The sequence below is a fragment of the Antechinus flavipes genome, chromosome 2, assembly GCF_016432865.1.
Source record: "Antechinus flavipes isolate AdamAnt ecotype Samford, QLD, Australia chromosome 2, AdamAnt_v2, whole genome shotgun sequence".
Taxonomy (NCBI): Eukaryota; Metazoa; Chordata; class Mammalia; order Dasyuromorphia; family Dasyuridae; genus Antechinus; species Antechinus flavipes.
In genome coordinates this window covers 652,447,999-652,466,522 of record NC_067399.1, presented here as the reverse complement: position 1 = coordinate 652,466,522, position 18,524 = coordinate 652,447,999, and the positions used below count along the sequence as shown (strand labels likewise).

Here is an 18,524-nt window from a genome sequence, read left to right as displayed (position 1 = left end):
AACAAACACTGGTCCCTTGCCGGGCTCCTTCCGGCCGCGCTGGCCCTGCTCCTCGCCCTGCTGCTCGCTCCCTGGTGAGGGGGGTTTCCTAGGAATGCTCTTATCACAGCTCCCCATCGCAGCCACTCTCAGACGTAACCTTCCCCTGTCCGGCATTCCAGGCCAAGACGCAGCTCCCTCTGGTTGTTTAGTCTGGCCGCGCGGCCTGCCCAGGGCTGGTTTTTCTCGTTGGTGCAGTTAAAAGCTCCCGGACGAGAACTCGAAGATGACCCTCGCCTGGGCTCTGCACGTTCCAGGATTCTCTGGTGTCGAGCGTTTTCTCAAATAATCATTTTCTCTTGAAATGTGGGAGCTAAGGATGGAGTTTTGTTGTAAAGCTGACTGGATTGTGGTTCTTGGCGGACAGAGAAGTGGTTGCTTGGGTCCTGACGGAAGCTCACAGTTATTTGGCATTTGCAGTTTGCCCAGTGCTGCATGTAATCTCATTTGGTCCTTTCAGATTCCTGTGAAGGCTCTATTGTTGTTCCCATTTTATAAATAAGGACATTTAGGCTTAGAGAGATTAAAGGATTTACTCCTGTCATGTAACTGGCAAGTGTCAGATGTAGGATTTATCCCTTTGCCTCCGTCGCTTAAATAGTTATTTTGCGTCTCCCATCTTTAGCCTTCACCAGTGTCATTCCAGCCACTAACGCGTGTGTAGGCGACCATTTTGAGGAGATTTACTTCATACTCGGTTCAGAAGCAGATGTGGTCATCTTTTTGAGAGTGTGTCTGTGTAGGAGGAAGGAGGGAAGCCAGGAGGAAGCCCTCATTAGGGGCCAGGCATGGTGCTGAGCCCTGGAGACGAGGGCGGTCCCTGTCCTCTGGGACATTCTCCTAGCAGAACACAGCGGGCAGAGAGGACTCGGAGAGAGTTCTGGGGGAGAGACCTCCTGGGAGGTCGTGTTCCCCCTTGTGGGAAGGAGGCGGGCCTTGGAGAGATGCTCCCTGCAAAGGAGGCCTTGGGCACCGAGGGATGAAGCTTCAAAAAGAAATGGCGTCTGGGCTGAGAGGGGAACGTGTGACAGAACGTACGTAGGAAATGCTTTCAGAAAACGTCTCTCAATCAGGCCTGGGCTCTTAAGGAAAGGTAGAGAATGAACACATGAGAAAAGTCAAAATGAACTCTGGCCGGCTCCTCCTGGAGAATCCCGACCTGTAGCATGTCCAAGAAGCAGAAGGAATCTAAGCCTCTCCTTTTTACCAGTGCATCATTCTCTACTGGGCTGTAAGCTCCTTGGGAGCGAGGACCATGTCTGAAACACCTTTTGTAGCTCTCCCAGCCAATAGGACGGTGTCTTCTATTAGTGAGCATTATTATCCCCATTTCACAGATGGGCAAATGATCCATTGAGCCTCATTCAGAATCTGAGCAGTGGTGCTTTGGGCTGATAGCTTTCCTTTCACTGAGAGAGCCTCTCTCCTCGTTAAGTGGAAAGCACTTGGGCTTCCCAGGTTCCGGGACAACGGAGCTCTGCAGGACTATGGAGTACCATCCTTCTATAGAATCCCTCCCAGAGATTCCCAGGCCCCTCTTTCTGGGATTTTCTAAGCAAACTGTCATGTCACCTGCCTCCTCCTTACCTTACCTTACTTGTCTCCATCGCTGTCCTGTCAACATCACGGGCATTTGTATGATTGTGTCAGTCAATCGTGGAGACAGTGGAAATGCTTGCTCTCCCCTGGATCTTTCTGGGAAAGCTTCCAAGGCTTCACGGTTACAAATAATGCTCGCTTTGGGTTCTTCTGTATCTCTTTACATAATGATTTGATTTTTTATTATCAACTTGATAATACTATCATTTTTCGAATGTTGGTTCATGCCTTCATTTCTGGTATAAATTCAGCTTAATCATCATGAAAATTTGGCACTTCATTGCTAGAGTTTTCTTAGTAATATTTTATCTAACAGTTTTATATTAATATATAATATTTGAATATTTAAGTGTATGCATTGGTATTATTGGTCCAAAATACTCTCTGTGTTTTATCCCTTTTTAGCTTAGGGATTAGGACTATGTTTATTTCTTAGATGTAGTTTGATGAAGTGACTTCCTATTTTTGAGAGTCTTATATACATCGGGATTATTTATTCTTTGAATGTTTTGTAAAATTCATTTACACCCAATAAGGTTTTCTTTTTCCTTTTTTATTTCATGTGTCTTATTTAGTTTTTCCTTCTGAAATTGGGAATTCTCCACTGTTTTATTGTATCTTAATAATGTGATATTCTCCTTTTAAAAAATATATAATTGTTTAATAGTTTATAAATCTTATTAGTTTTTTAAGCTTTGTTTAATTTGTCAACTCATCTGTACTTCTATGTAATGTCTCTTCCCAATCGTTACTTGCTCAGAATTTTCAACATCTGTTATCAGAAACTAATAAATTAAAGCAAGAGGACTGTTCCAAGTGATTTCCTAATTTAATTTACCAAGAAAACTCCAACTTGACAGCAGTATAAGCTGCTTATCTGAGAGAATAGATGAGAGCTTTCAATGTAAACTCATACCACCCACTGTTATGAACTCTTAATAGATTCTCCACTTCCTTTCTTTTCTTCCTGTCTGATCTTTAAATTTCCAAGCATGAGTTTGCCTTTTCCATCCAAAGGCTGAATAGTATATCTCTATATAGTTAGACCTGATCCTAGTTTCTTCTTGGAAATGATTCTTTCATTGGTGTATGCTGCTTTGATTATTTGAACACTTTGTTACATATAATAATTAAAAATAAAGTGTTTGCCAAAGAAGCTTGGCAGTTTTATTTTCTGCTATATTATAGTAATTAAGATAATGCCTATTTTGGCAATAAAATAAATCAGGCAGGAGTAAAATTTGCTTGAGTACTTCTTGTCCTACAAATACTTGCAGTTCTAGCCAAAAGAGAACAAAAACTTTTAGTAAGAGAACTGCCTAAGTATTACTAAATATCAATACAGATGCTGAGAATGGGAGGGTAATGAAGTGGAATAATTGAGAGCACACGACTTTTGTAAATACTCTGCATTGTGGTGGTTCTGGCTTTTATAGTGTTAATTTAAAAAGTCCTGCCACTAGTGCAGGGCTTATTGGCTGGTTTCATTGTCCCTTTAATCTACTATTTTTTACTTAGCTTTTCTAAAGAACCTTTTGGATAGACAGAATTAGTATGGTTAATCTCCACTCACACACAGTGAAAAAAAGTACTTTGCTTTTTAATAAATTTCTCGAGAATTTTTTTGCATTGAGGTTTTTTCCCCTAAACTAAAAGTTTGTGTTTCTTTAAGTAAAACTAAAAATCACTTCCTCTAACAAAAGAATGGATTTTTGTGTCTGATATTTAACATGGGAATTATTCTCAGACAAATGACAATGCTTCATCATACACATATATTTAATATATATGTATATATTCTCTTCCAGAAAAGTACTTTTTATTGTTTATAGGCCTTCCAAAAAAAGTATGTCAATAGTGAGAATAAAAGGAAAGCCAAAATAACATCTTGCTTCTTCTTGTGTCTTTCTGTAGGATGTAATGGTGTATAATCATAACATTTGGTTAAACATAGACTTTTCTAGTTTGTCAGAAGGTTCCAGCCATCAAATATAAGTTATCATCACTGTCATCATCATCATCATCATCATCATCTTAGCAATTTAGCCTTAAGTTCCTTTGGTCATTCATAGATTAGACACCTTCCCCCCAGATGCTTTGGCCACCTTCTCTTTAGCAGGGCTTCATCATTAGTGAATTTTGATGTGCCACATGTTCCCAGCTTCCTCTTTAGCATATTTTGCATCTTTAGAGTCTACCCCTTCACTTCTGTATATACATCTACATATGTTTAAAAAAAAAAAAAAGCACCTCATTGTTTAGCAGTGATTAATCTTGGAGGGGGGATCTATTTTCTCTTGGTTTATTTTTATTAATTGTCCATACTTTTGTATTGGAAACAGTGTGAAGAAATGTCTTAATTGCTATATTAATGCTTTACCGGTATCATGATAAGTAAATCTTGAGAGTGTAGACCTTGGGATGATTCGGTCCATTATTCACTGGCGATAGTGTGCAGAAGCTTTCTAGGAAGGGATAAAAAGAAGCAGAAATCCTACCCTCAGAGGAAGCACAGTCTAGCTTAAAGACAAAAAATATTCTAGACAGATGATGTTACTGATTCAGACCAGCTGATTAGAGTAGTAACACCTGACTGCCTAGACCCAGTCCAGCTGTCCTTCAGACTTCTCCAACTGGATGTCCACTGGACTCGTAGTGTGTCCAAACAATCTGGGAGGAAGATTGTCTAGCCCCTGGCCTCCTGCTTCCTTCCTCAGACTCTGGGGTGCTCCATCACCACCCTACCAGTGTTCTCCATTCTTTTCCTCTCACTTTTCCTCTCTCCTTTCCCCACGGACAGTCTGGTTTACTTCCCTCACATTTCTCCCCAGTGCCCCTTCTTTCCCTTCCCATTACCAATGCCCTAATGCAGGCCCTTTTCACCCCATACTTGCTTTCTGACCTCCCTGCCACAAGTCTCCCTACATCAGTCCATCCTCTGCACAGCTGCCGGATTGATCTTCCCTCTCCTCAATAAATTCCATTGGTTCTTTATCACCTCTGGAAGTAAATATAAGATCCTGTGTTTGCTATTCATAGACCATTTCCCCCATCCTTAAGAGTCGTCTTGTACTTAGAACTCCCCCTCCGCTATGTATTCTATGATCTGTTCACCTCCTTTCTGTTGCTCAAACAAGCTCCCCAAATCCAACCTCCTGATTCTGGGCATTTTCACTGACTCTTCCCTATGCATGGAGTCCTCTCCCTCCTCATCTCTACCCCCTAGTTTACCTGGCTTCCTCCAAGTCCCAGCTAACACCCCACTCTCTACAAGAAGCATTTCCCGGTTTCCCTTTATCCTTGTGCGTTCCCTTGGTTTATTATTTCCAATTTATCCAATGTGTAGCTTGTTTGTATATACTATTTGTTGTCTCTCCCATTAAATTGTTAGGTTCTTGAAGAAAACAATGTCACAAAATTGTACGAAAGAGAGCAACAGGAAAGAATGGTCAGTAGTATGAAAGCTGCAGGATGGTTGAGAAAGACAAGAAGTAATGTGATTTAGCTGATGAGCAATTGTTGGTGGTCTTGAAGAGAGCTCCTTCAGTTGAGTGTTGAAGTCAGAAGCCAGATTACAAGAAATTGAGTAGGGTCAGGATGAAGTGAAGGCAAATGTAGAGAACTCTTTTTCGGCGTACGGCAGAGAAAGAAGAGATGTTAGATGGTTGTTTAAGAGGGTCATGAGGTTGTAGGGACGTTTTTCGAGTATAAGTTAAAAACTGAATAGATTTGTAAAGCTTTTAAAATTTGCCAGTATATATAGGAGAGACAGAGGCCTTAGTAGCAAATTTCCATAGGAAATGGAGGAAGTACATGAGCAGTAGCTCCAATTTTCTCAGTAAAATGGGAGGTGAAAGAAAGGGACAGAATGAGACTGTCATTTAAAGCTTAAGGAGAAGATTCAAAGCAGCCACTTCTGGGAGTATGATAGAGTCGATCAGGGAAGAATAAAGGGATTGCCGTGCAGCAGTGATAACCTAGTTGGAATTACGTAATATGAACCAGTAGTGGATAGTTGCTCTGGTCTCATGGTTTCCTGGAGCAAGGCTCAACAGCTAGGGAGTAGGAAGGAAGAAGGTGGAAGTGACCCAGGGTTAAGGGTTGTTGGGGCCTTAGCCCTGATAGGACAAGGAGAGAAGGGGGCACAAAGCACAACATAAGATTAGTCTGAGGCTTTGAAAGAGTCAAGACTTAACAGCCTTCCCTGTCTGAGTAGAAGTGCTCCATATAGTAGCACTGCCCACCATTCCTAATGTGACCCTAATGATAGGGTTCGGAGGGGCTACAGGTATCATCTCCCCATATTAAAATGTCAGCTGTCTAATCCCTTAGGATTGCTTATGCACAGGTTTTAGGTTTTCTCTTGACACCTGTGTTTGCATTTCAGATTTTTTATGCGGCTCTGGACTTTTCATCAGGAAATGTTCAAGTCCTCTAGATTATTAGACATTTTTTTTCCTATAGGACCAAATCAGTTTTGCTAGCTGAATTATTCTTGGTATGAGCCTATATCCTTCTGCCCCTTTATAGTTAAGGCTGCTACATCATATGTAATCCTGACTGTGGATACTTGGCACTTGAATTCTTTCTGACCACTTGAAATATTTTTCTTTGACCTGAAGCTCTGGATTTTGGCGTTGTTCCTATGAATTTTAGTTTGGGTATTTCTTTTAGGAGGTAACCAGTGGATTCTTTTTTTCTACATTGCCTTCTTGTACTAAAAGATCTGTAAAGTTTCCTTTTTTGATTTTATTATTTTTTTAAAATATGATGTCTCAGCTCTTTGGTGGTCATGACTTTCAGGTAATTCATTGATTCTTAAATTATCTTTCATTGATCTGTTTTTCTAGGTCAGACATTTTTGCTATGAGAAACCTGCAAGTTCCTGGCTGAAATTTAAATCTGAGCCACATACCTGCGGACCTAGACTTGCTCTCACTGGAGTACTGGCAGGTTCCTGCTGGGCTCAGCTAGCTGGGAAGCTTTGCTGGTTCAGTGGCAGAACTATAGGCTTCCTTTTGGTCTGAGATTCCTATTTTGGATATTCCACATTAGGTTTCATATTTCGAGACTAGAACTTAAGATTCTGCTCCTTGTCTGGGATCAGAACCACAGCTGCTACCATTTACTTCTAAGTACTTCTCAGTACTTAGCCTAGACCCAGCTTCTTCTCCTAACCATAGAATACCCCCCACCCCAGACACAGACTCCCTCCTCAACTAACCATCTCTACCTCCTTATTCCTAGGGAATTCCCCATCAAGCTTCCCTGTCTCTCCAACTTTTCTCTGCTTCTAATGCCTTTGATTTCCCCCACAGAACCTCTAGAAAATCCTTTGTGATAACCTGATATATGTGATAAATCATGATAATTCAAAAATTTAGACAGATTTTTGGAATTCATTTTAATGGTACATAATTCAATGTGAATTTACCATTCTCAATCTTTCTTCAATGTATTATCCTGGTTTACAGGTAATATTTGAATTTTCTAAGAATATACCAATTATATGCCTGAGTTTTGACTAGCCCTATTAAGTTGGAAGTGCTCCATTAACCCACTTTAATATCTATTCTGCTTTTGTCCCCTTTCCCTACCCTGAGAAACATTCTTTGGAGCAGACTTCTAGAGAATACATCCTTCTCCCTGATTGAGTTAATACACTCAGTTCTGGAATAGACATACTGATTGGTGAGTAAAAGAGTATAAATTTACCTAATCCACTGTGGACTGCCAGGCTGAAGCTATCTAAGAGAATTTGTCTACTCCAAACATCATTTAGCATTTCTAAGACTATTCTGACCAATGCTTCCTTCTCTGGTAATCATTTCCCTATCTGTGTTTTCCCCCTGTTAAATATGAGCTCCTCAGGAGTTTCAGTAAATTTATTTTTTGTATCTCTATCCCTAAGATCTAACCCTTAATAAATTAATTAGGTTATAGGCCAGTAACACTCAGACTATGTTTCTTCTCCAAAGACCAACCAAGCTAAGTTCAGATAAAGATAAATTTGTAGTTGCAAAACAATTATAGTTCTACTTCTTGACTTAGTTATGTAACTTTAGGAAAGCCACTTCATTATTTGAGCCTCAGTTTCCTCATCTGTAAAATAATCTGGTTGGACCAGATCTGAGCCCTCTTCCAACTCCACAGGACATGAATTTCTGTGCCAGAGGAATCCAGAAAGTGAACAGCCAAGCTATACCCTGATCCCCGAGGTCACAGCCATTGTCAGAGATTACACTCTCTTGCCTCTCAGGCCAAGGCAAGGGACAACTAAATGTTTGCAGTGTTAGACAACTATTAGTCCTTGCATAGAAAAACTGTTTTCCACTTTCTTATAAATCAGTAAATGATTTTCCAGCACAACAGAGGCCTTAGTAGCAAATTGTAATCTTCCAAATTGAATCTGACTGTTAATAAACATAACTGCATATGCCACTAGAATCTCCCTTATTGAAGACCAAACAAAAACACTTTGAAATCATCTTTAATTGGAAAGATTTTATGTTTTACTGGATCAAATGGCATGACCCAGAACAACATCTATAAAAGTTTAATCTTTGATTTTTCCATGTCTCCTATACTTTTTTTAATATAGAAAACTATGGCCCATGACTGATATGAATACAGCCTTTTACATTTTTATTATAAACATTTAGACTTAAAGTGATTATACCTGACAGTTAAGCCCAACAGAAGCCAGGGGGCCTAGGCTACAAATTATCGATATTACAAGACAAAATCAAAAGTAAACATTTCCCAAAGTTTCTTCAGGTTCACATGAGTTTTTTAGAAACTAAACCACAAATGGATCCGTTTTTCTTGGTTGGTTTGTATTAAAATGTAGGCTTTTTATTGAAACAATAATATATACATTTTGAATCAGTTCCATAGCTTTGTTTTTGTGTATAGATGATATACATATATTTCATCAGTTTATTTCTTCAAAGAGTTTATTTAAGTTTTAGAAATAGATTGTTATAAAAAATTTTAGTATGTTTTCTCTTCCCTTCCCCAATTCATCATGATTGGGAGTAGAGGGTTTTATTTTTGAATCTTTTTTAATTGTTTAAGAAATAAAATTATGATGTTGACCTCCAGTGAAGGCTTTTCCTCCTTTTTCCTTCCTCCCTCCTTTATTAAGAACTTAAAATGGACCAGACATTAGGAATACAAAGACAAAGATGGAAAATACCTGCCCTCTAGGAACTGTTTGGAGGAAACAAGATAAGTACAGATCAGTAAAAACAAAATATGTACCATAGCCAAAGAGGAGTTCTCCTTTGGTGACCAGCCTTTGATGAGAAGCCTCTCTGAGGGAGTCACTCTTCTAAAACTGCTGGACACGTACCCGCAGCTCGGCCAGAGCTTGCCTGCCACTGACCCAGCCTTTGAAATCCTCTCCGTGCTCTGGTGAAGTAAGAGAGAAATTCTAAATAGAGGGTTTAGTTCATTCCTTGGATGTGGATGGAGGAGAGGAGTGGAAGGATTTTTTCCATGAGTGAGACAGTATTCCAGGATAGTCATGTGAGGTACAAAAATGATCAGTAAAGCCCATTTTTAAGGCAAAGATATAATATCTTAATTTTTTTGCAGTAAACCTTTTGCCGTCCTGCATGATGCTCTGATAAGGATAGGGATGGGAACACTAAGATAAAAGATTTTAGGAGCCGATTGAAAGTTTGCTTTGTGGAAAAGGGCCTTCAGACGAGTCTTCTAAGTTGTAGCTGGTTATTAAAGGCAGTCACTGTTAAACAAACACAGGCCCCCTTTTGGAACCTGTACAATAAACTCAGACACATTAATCTCTACTCAAGTCTCCACCGGGGGCCTGAGCCTCTGACTTCTGTGGCGGTAATGGGAGATGCTGAGTGGCGCTTGACAACAGCTAGCAGAAGTGTGTGTAATGGGGCAGATGGCACCCATGCGTAAATAGATGCCCCGTTCCTCCTTTTGTTTCTATTGAGTCACAGCTGAGGAGCTGGGTGAAGCGTCTCTCTAAAATGGCATTAGGTCACTAAATGAACTATAGGAGGTTGGTGTCGCACTGTTCGGTTATTCCTAGGATTGGAGAGAGGCACCGACTTAAATCTGTGAGGTTTGGGATTGCTATGGAAGGCAGAGGCAGGACACGGTCCCTGGTGGTTAAGAGATCCCCTGGATTCTCCTTCCACCACGGACTAGCTCCCATTAAAGATCCCATCTAGCACAATATGACCAGAGAAGGTGGTCCCGGCGTACACGGAGAGTAAGAGCTAACAGACAACAGGAGTTCTATCTGTAATATACTAAAGGAAATGAGGAAGCCCTCTAGTTTGTTACGGGAAAACTCTGTGCAGGATTTATAGATAAATGTGGACAAAATTTATTCAAACTGAGACATCTCTGAGTCTGTTCTGGTGTATCATGAGTCCATCAGAGAATTTTCTTCCTAAGGTTCTTGTGAGGTTGAAATGGAACAACAGATTTGAAGTATCTTCCAAAACACAAGACAAATACACAGCGGTATCACTTCATGTCTTGCTCCATGATAAGTACATGGATAACCAGGCACTACATCAGTTTCAATCAAATATTAAAAAAGAACCAGAAGAGAAAGCTCCCCTGTGTATCAAGGAGTAGATCCTTGAAGGAAGATTTGTGGGAACTAATCCGAAGGAATGAAAAGGCGTTTCGAGGGATTTGTGGTTCGAGTTTCCATCCATGAGCTCATGAATCCATTGAAGGATTCAAGTATTACTTTGTGAGTTGCATCCTTGTAAGAGAAGAATGCCCCTGGAAGGAATGGAAGAATGTTTTCCCTCCTAAATGTTGCATTCCTTTACAACTTCAAAAAGCAACATGCATGTGGCAGACGTCATGGTTCCATAAACCTTTAATTGACAAAACTGACTCTCGAATCACCTTGCAAATGAAATGGTGCCGTGGAAGAGCACTGGACAAAGGGTCAAGAGACCAAGGTGTATTTCCTGACCTTGCCTCTATTTTTTACAATGTGACCTTGATAATCACTGATATTTACAAACTAAAACTACTTCGCATAGATTGTGTCATTTGCTCCTCACAACAACTAATGTAGGTTCTAAAATTATCATTACCTTAATTAATCAGAAAATCTGGGGCATAAAGAAGTTAAGGAATTTGCCCATCATCCCACACCGAATGGGGGTCAAAGGTAAACTCCAAATTCATGTCTCCCCTGATTCCAGTTCCCAAGTTGTATCCACTAACCCGTGTCCCCGAGGACATGCAGTTCATCTCTAGGGACCCTTCCAGCTGAGTAACTGTGAGTCTTTTAAGTGATACCCCTCAAAAGTATGAGACCACAGTGCTGTGTCAGGTCTGTGGGTGTTGATGGTGGCCGCCTCAATGAGAGGCATCCTAATTTTTTCCTAACAGAAATACTTGCATTGTCTTTAGTAGAGAATAGAGAAAGGCTATATTTTATAGCGTAATAATTTGTATATAGAGTTATAGTATAATAATGTAATATATAGTTTATAATTTGAAGCTTCTAATTAAATGGGATCATCACAAAGCTATGGTTTCTGCCTGATAAGAAAACACATTTCTCCGTTTCATGGGGTGCCCTGCTCAAAGAATGCACCAGTGATCGAGTAGCCGGCTGGTGATGTCCCTCCAACCCTGGCCAGGCTAGTTGTCCAGGTCGCAACATTTGGCCGATCATGATGAGCGTGGAGAGAGCGTGGCTTGTCAATCATGTTGCAGATCTGCCTCCTCTGCCTGTGGGACTTTAGGGAAGGATTTGACCTCCCAAGCCCTCACTTTGTTCCTCCATAAAATGAGGGTGTTGAACTAAGTGACTTGTTAAAGTCCCTTCTAGTTCTAAATCATGTGTCTATGAAAACTATAATTAAATTATATTACTTCAATAACTCAAAGATCTGTAATTTCCTTGATATGTGGGCACTATCTCTGCCAACACCAACCCCTCCACGACTTAGTATATGGTCTTAGACAGTTACCGTGGCCAAAAAATTAATCACCCTGCGGCCGATCAGGTGAAGACGCTCTCCAGGCTGAGCAAGGCCGAGCTTCAGACCTTCGCTCCATCTACAGGCCCGCGTTTGACTTCTTTCCAGGTCAGGGGCAGCCCCTGCCAGAGCCTGGACAGCCCAAGTCGCCTCGCAGGAGTCGGAAAAGGGTGTGATGATGGCGTTCAGATTCAGTGCAGCAGAAGGCACTGTGCTGGGAGGCAGCTCACACTGATGGGAGCGGGTAGACATGCTCACAAGTGCCTAGAAATCAAGGAGTCTGGGGGGGAGTGGGCTGAGAACTGCGCCCCAGGGAGACGCCTCCTGAGGCTGTCATTTTTTCTTGTGTCTGGCCTGCGTGTCTCCATTGGGGGTCTTCTTGGCAGATCCTGGATCCAAAGGATCTTTTCGGTCAGGCAGGTAGAGCATAAGTGTGCCTGGAGTCAAAGTGTCTGAGGCTGGACTTGAGTTCAGATCTCCCTGACTCACTGAGCCCTGAGCTGCCTCTTCAAGGCAATCACTAGTGACAGTAACATATACATAGGATCAAAATACACGTAGCAGTCTCCTGCAGCTCGATCAGACAGAGAAGAGGGGCCAAACTGGAAATCCATTTCCCTCGGCTTATTTTTAAGAACCTTTCAGAGTTTACAGTTGCACAGTTAACTGTACTTTGTTTTTGTCTTTCTTGCTTATGGGCAAGGGGTCTGACAATGAACTGGGGAGGACATAGTGGCTGGTTTGGTTTTCTAATTCAATTGAACTCTTTAAGACTAAATAATTAAAAACATAACCATCATGGAGAGCAACCCATAAGTCCTAGGAAGAAACAAAATTACAGCCGCCTTTTCTGACAGAATTCCTCACAGTCAGCCGGACTGTGTCACAATATCTCACTCCATATTTGTTGGTGGAGTTTTTGTGAGGTGGATATTACCGAACAGTTTACATGTTTGCTTAGCCAAGAAAGGATAGGCTTTATAATAAATTTGCAGATTCTAAGCTGGAATGAGAAGATAGGTTAAAACGAGAATCTCCTGTCTTTTTAATGGAAGCCTTTTTTGTTTGACATCATAAATTACCATGACCAATAAGACTCAATTTGGTTTGATGAGCATCCTGAATATGTTTTCCAGGAACAGCCAGCACAAGATAGAGCCGCGCGCCAGAATCTGAGGAAGCCGAACACTACATGATTGATTCCTTCCTGCTTTGTAAAATAACTAACCCATTTTTTTATCTCTTCTTCATTCTGGTGTCATGAGTTTGAACTTTGAATTACCTCCATATCTTGCCATTTGTTTCCCAGAAAAAATGAGAAGCCAGGTGAAATCCATCTAATCAAAGTATAAAACAATATTTCACTGTGAAAATTTCAAGCTACCATGTTGAAAATATACAAAGCCATAACAGAGTAAAAGACTCCCTGATCAGCTGGAAAAACTTCATACAAAAAGAACAAGTACTGCTATTTCTAAAAGTTTTTCATTTTTGTGCAAAAACTGAATTAGGTTACCCTGACATTGTTAACACAGCGTTAGATTCCTTCCCTCTCACCTCTGGGTCACTGGTTCTGATGTGACCCTGCTTGGTAGGGAAAATCATTGCCATCTGGCAGATTATCAGTGGCCTGTGGGAAAGTGAGGTAAAGATCTCAAATGCTTGGGTATCCAACAATTCAGTAAATAAGTAATCTGTGCACATGGCTCGCACTAAGTATTTAGTGGAAAATTTAACTATGGAAAGCTCTATAGGAAGACAGTCACAAATATAATGTGGATGGTGCTATAATTTGATTCAATTGTTTTGGGGGGAAATTGTGCAACTGTCCTAGAAAAGTTACTAAAAAATTATTCATTTCATTACTGGGTGTGTTTCCAAAGAAGGTCAAAGACATTGAGAAAGATCTGATAAAAAGCGAAATATTCAAAGCAGTACTTTTTGTCACAGGAAAAAAAATTAGAAACAGTATGTACCTGTTGACTGAAGACCTTCTGAACAACTTGTTGCATATCAATGTAAAGGAATATAATGTTGTTATGTCAGAAATGACCATTATTTATTAAGCACCTACTATGTATCAGATATTTGCCTAGAGAGTCAAGTAATGGTGAAAGAAATATTCCCTGATCTCAAGGAGTTGTGTGTGTGTGTGTGTGTGTGTGTGTGTGTGTGTAAGGGAGGGAGGAAGGGAGGGAGGGAGGGAGGGAGGGAAGGAGAGAGAGAGAAAGACAAAGAAAGACAGAGACAGAGAGTGAGAGAGACAGAGAGAAATTGGAGGTGACTGACCAGTATTAAGAGAGATCAAGCAGGGGCAGCCAGGTGGTGCAGTTGATAGAGCACCAGCCCTGAAGTCAGGAGGACCTGAGTTCAAATCTGGCCTCAGAACTTAACCCTTCCTGGCTGTGTGACCCTGGGCAAGTCATGTAACTCCAATTGCCTCAAGAAAAAAGAGAGAGAGAGATCAAGCAAATGGTCAGAATTTAGTGAAAATCAAGAAGACTTGAACTGAAGTAGAGCATCATAAGCAAAACCAAGAGAACAAAAAGATAGAACATGGTTTGTGGAGGGGATGGAGGAATGACACAAAATCAAGAGGATCTGAGTGCAGACCTACCTTTTGGGCTTGTCACTGGGTTCCTCGGTGCCCCATGCAGCAGGGCAGATGTGGACCCATTTCAGCAGAGGGAGTTTCTCCATGGAAAGTTTCCTCCACCAATGAAACCACATGTTCAGAGAGAGCACTGAGTGCACAGTGACTGCAGGAACAGAGAGAAAAGCCCCTGAAGGACAGCATAGCAGTACTCTGACCAGCACTGACCAGACTGACTGATAAACCCTAATTACCCCCTTTCAGCTGTGGTTTGTCCTTCCTTCTCAAAGGGACTGTGTCCTCTGGAGATACCACAACACTCACAGGAAATGGATTGAAGAAAAGAGAATCGGGCAAGATCACCAGCGTCACTGTCCCCTCCAGAGCCCTCTGGTCCAGGGGCCAGACAGATCAGGACATCTGGAGGACGTCCTGGATGCGGGGGAGACCTCGGCCTTTTTAAGCTGAGGTCTTCGACAGGTCTCAGTTTGTCTGAGGCAGGCCCAATCAGTGATTAAGGCCAGCTAAGAAATGAGGCAGAAAATGATCTCTTACTTAGTCAAAAACAAAAACAAATATCAATCTGGGAGGAGAAGGGTTTCTGGCCAGAGCAGAAACAAATGGTAGAGAAATAATGAGCCACTGGCGTTGCCAGGCAAGGCCAAAGCATCCATTTATTTTCTTAACTCTGCTACTTTGTGCAAGGGAAAGTTGGGTGGAATATATTGGAGAGCAATGTTTTTGCTAAGGAATGGTTAAGAGCATTACTTTTTTCTAAAAACACCAACAACTTTTATAAAATGGTATATTATCAGTTAAGTGAGGAGGATAGTTGGTTAGTTGCAGTGGCTTGCCAAAAGTACAGTCAAATGATATGATGAGTTCCCCTTCCCTGGAGCCTGGATGACCATCAGTACAGGTTATTGAAGAGGGAATGAACTCCAGTATTCTATGTAGAAGTTTGAAATCTTGCTCTTTCCTCTAAGAAATCATTCTCTCATGTAGACTCAGAAAGGTGCCGGGCTAATACCAATTATAAAATTCCTCAAGATTAGGAAACATTAAGATGGTTCTGAGACACTAATCGATGACATAATTGAAGGGGCCCAATGGGTTCATGTGGCTGAAGCAGCAGGGCGGTCAGGTCAGTGTTGGAGGATCTGGGGAGCAGAAGGGATAGTGTGAAGCCGAAGCTCTTCATCTTACTCCTCGCTGTGGACACCCACTGGTGGAAACCAAGAGCAGCTGGGATTTCATCAATGATATTTCCTCAAAAATACTTTGAAAACTAAACTGTGTGTGATGTAAAGGAAAGAAGGCTGGGTTTGCTGTCATTAAACACAGATTTAAATGTTGTGTGCTACTGCATAAATTCTTAGGATGTAGAGCTCAAATTAATCCCAAAGCCTATCACATCCAAACATTTCATATTTTGGAGGAGACAACAGCTCCTAAGAGGTCCAGTGATTTAAGTCAAAGAACTAAAATCTGGGTCTTTCTCCTCTCCATAACCAAATGAGCTCGGAGGCCCTTTCCAGCCTTAAATCCCATGATCTTTTAAGTCATTCACCTGCTTCAGTTTCTTTACAATGTAGTGCCTACTTTATAAAAGGTTCATGTGAAAATGAAGTGAGATAACATTTGTAAAGTACTGTATAAACCTTGAAGCCTGTGTAAACATGGCCTATGGTTGTTTCCATCATCATTTATTGACTATACTGACCAAGTCTGACATACACAGCTACAAACGCCAATACTCTTCTTGTTCAGCTTAAAACTGCTAACCCTAAACCTATTTGCCAGCACTATGTTGAGCTTAATACTGCTTTTTTACAGAAGCAATCCAGAGCATCGTTGGGTTGGCCCCCCTCAGCCTTTTCTGCTGCCATCACCTCTGTTTTTATAACTCCTCATAAGGGCTATAAGGATGATGAACCAAGCTCACATTTTGATTTTTGAGAACTTCTGGTTACCTCCTTCCCAGAGAGGATAAGTGTGTGCATTTAAAAAAGGTCAGCACTATTGTATACTGTGTAGCTCCTTGCATTTGGGAAAATCCTACTCACCTGATATAATTAGAGAAAGAAGTAGTGCCAAATGGCATTCATAGTATATAGAACTTAGGCCTGGAAAGGACTTTTGAGGTTTTCTGTTTTGATTAATTTCTGAGATGACCCAGAGATTCAGAGAGAAAAGAACTTCCTCCCCCTTAAGTCTGGTTGGTAGCAGAACCAAGATTCTACCCCCAGTCTTCAGGAGTCTGCCCTGATGCTACCTGCGGGGAGGCTAACATTCAGGCATTTTAACCCCAAGATGCTGGTTACCTCCTCTGAGCAGTGAGGGACTTCTCTACAAGGTACAAAGGGGAATGTCTCAATAAGAAGCATACATACAAACATTTGGTGGAAGTGCTGGATTTCTTCCTTGTGGTTTCTTGTTACCTTATTATACAACTCAGATGGTTTGCTTTTAACGGTCTACTTATTTTGTTCCATTTGACCTAATAAAACATTTACATCCTACAGTTGATTTCCATTTAAAGAGTTTAATGTTTCTTTGTCCAGGTCGTGGGACATATTTGATAAAATACGTCAGGACCCCACAGGATTAGCAGCAGCTCTTCAAGCCACAGATCTAGTTGGAGTCTTACACATGCTCTACTGTATTCTCTTCCATGGCACCATCTCAGACCCCACTACCGCCAGCCCCAAAGACAGCTACGCCCAGAGCACTCTCCAAGTTGCCCTTCAGAGTTTACGTTTCTTCAACAGCTTTGCAGTCCTTGATCTGCCAGCTTTTCAGGTAACCAACCTCGTTTTCTGTTGGTGCTCCGCACTATAAGAAGTTAATTTGTTCATTCTGAACTGACACGAAGGTTTGTTTCTAGATCACTGAATCCCAAGAAGCCATATTGTATAGCCAACCAGAGATGGAGCTAGTCCTTCCATCAGGCTTCTTCACATTAAAGGGTTGTCCTTGTATTGACCTTTTTTTTTTTTTTAATTATTTTTTCTGCAGTTTCAAGTAAAGACAATTTTTAAAATCCTTTTTTTTTTAAATTTTGAGTTCCAAATTTTCTTTCTTCCTCCTTCACCTCCCCCCTTCCTGTGACAGTAAGCAACATGATATCATTTGCCAGCTTTTAAATATAAGGAAACAGTGGGGTTTTTATGTAAACAGAACACAAAAACTGGATAAATTATTTTGATAAGATTGTTTAAGGAAGATTTAACTTTTTATTCATTCTAAAAGATATTTATAGTCAAAAGTGCAAATCCCTGTAACCAAACAAAGAAAAAAATGCCTTATATTAGAATTTCAAAACACAAAAACAGCCTTTCTCACATAGAAATTTTAATTTTCAAGACACTGGCCTTTTGGAGTAAACCAAATTTCAAGAAATGAACACTTACATTCAGTTAATTTCTTAGCAAATGGATTCATTTAAAATGAAGATATTTGGCAAGTGATGTGGAATTTAAGTTTAGAAGAATTGCTTTGCTGAGAAGGGAAAAGGTGGAAAGATATGAATGCTAAAAATCTGGGCTTTCAGTTGTCCTTATATAAAAAACACTATAGATTTCTAAAAAATAGTTTATGACAAACATGCATTTACCTAATTGATATTTTTTCTGTTCTAAATGTGAAAGAAAATGTGTGAAACTGAGTCATCAAGAAATGCTGTTTTTCACCTATCTGAAGCTAGCTTAGAAAACTAAATACAACATTTAAAATATTTATACCTTGAGATGGAACCCGGAACACAAATAATTCAGCAGAACTGCAAGGAGACCCTTTGTGTAGTCTTTCTGCCTTTATAATGACTTGGATCAGCAGTCGTCATGGGATCCTAACAATCGGAACAGGAAAGGACCTTAGAGATAATCTATTCTGACCCCTAGTGTCTAAAGAAATTTTGCTGATGAAAGACATTTATTTTTTTATTTTGTCAGAATGTATTTTCTCCCCTACTGGAGAAAAGGAGGCATTTGTGGAGCATCTTTAGTGTTCACATGCTGCTTTATACACAGAATCTCATGGGGGCCTGTTGGACAGATTCTACAAGTTATCACATTTATGAGGCTTTTTGTTATTTTATTATTTTTTGTTCCCATTTTCAAATGCTTATTGAACTGCCATGAATTGAGTTTTAAGAGAAAGAATACTTACTGATCCTAAATATTAGCATTTCTCTAGTGCTTTGCAAATTCTCATTTGACCTCACCACAACCTGAGAAGTCAGGCTATCTTCATTTTACAGCACAGAGAGGCTAACTGGCGAGGAGATAGAATTT

At 40.6% G+C, this 18,524-nt stretch overlaps 1 protein-coding gene across 1 annotated transcript in view; it reads left to right on the top strand.

Annotated features, from left to right (window-relative positions):
• Positions 1–18,524, top strand: part of SCAPER (S-phase cyclin A associated protein in the ER) — a 362,563-nt gene that overhangs the window by 298,423 nt on the left and 45,616 nt on the right. Inside the window, exon 28 of the mRNA XM_051982442.1 lies at positions 16,794–17,031. Coding sequence (XP_051838402.1) covers positions 16,794–17,031 — 238 coding nt within the window. The remainder of the gene's footprint in view (positions 1–16,793; positions 17,032–18,524) is intronic.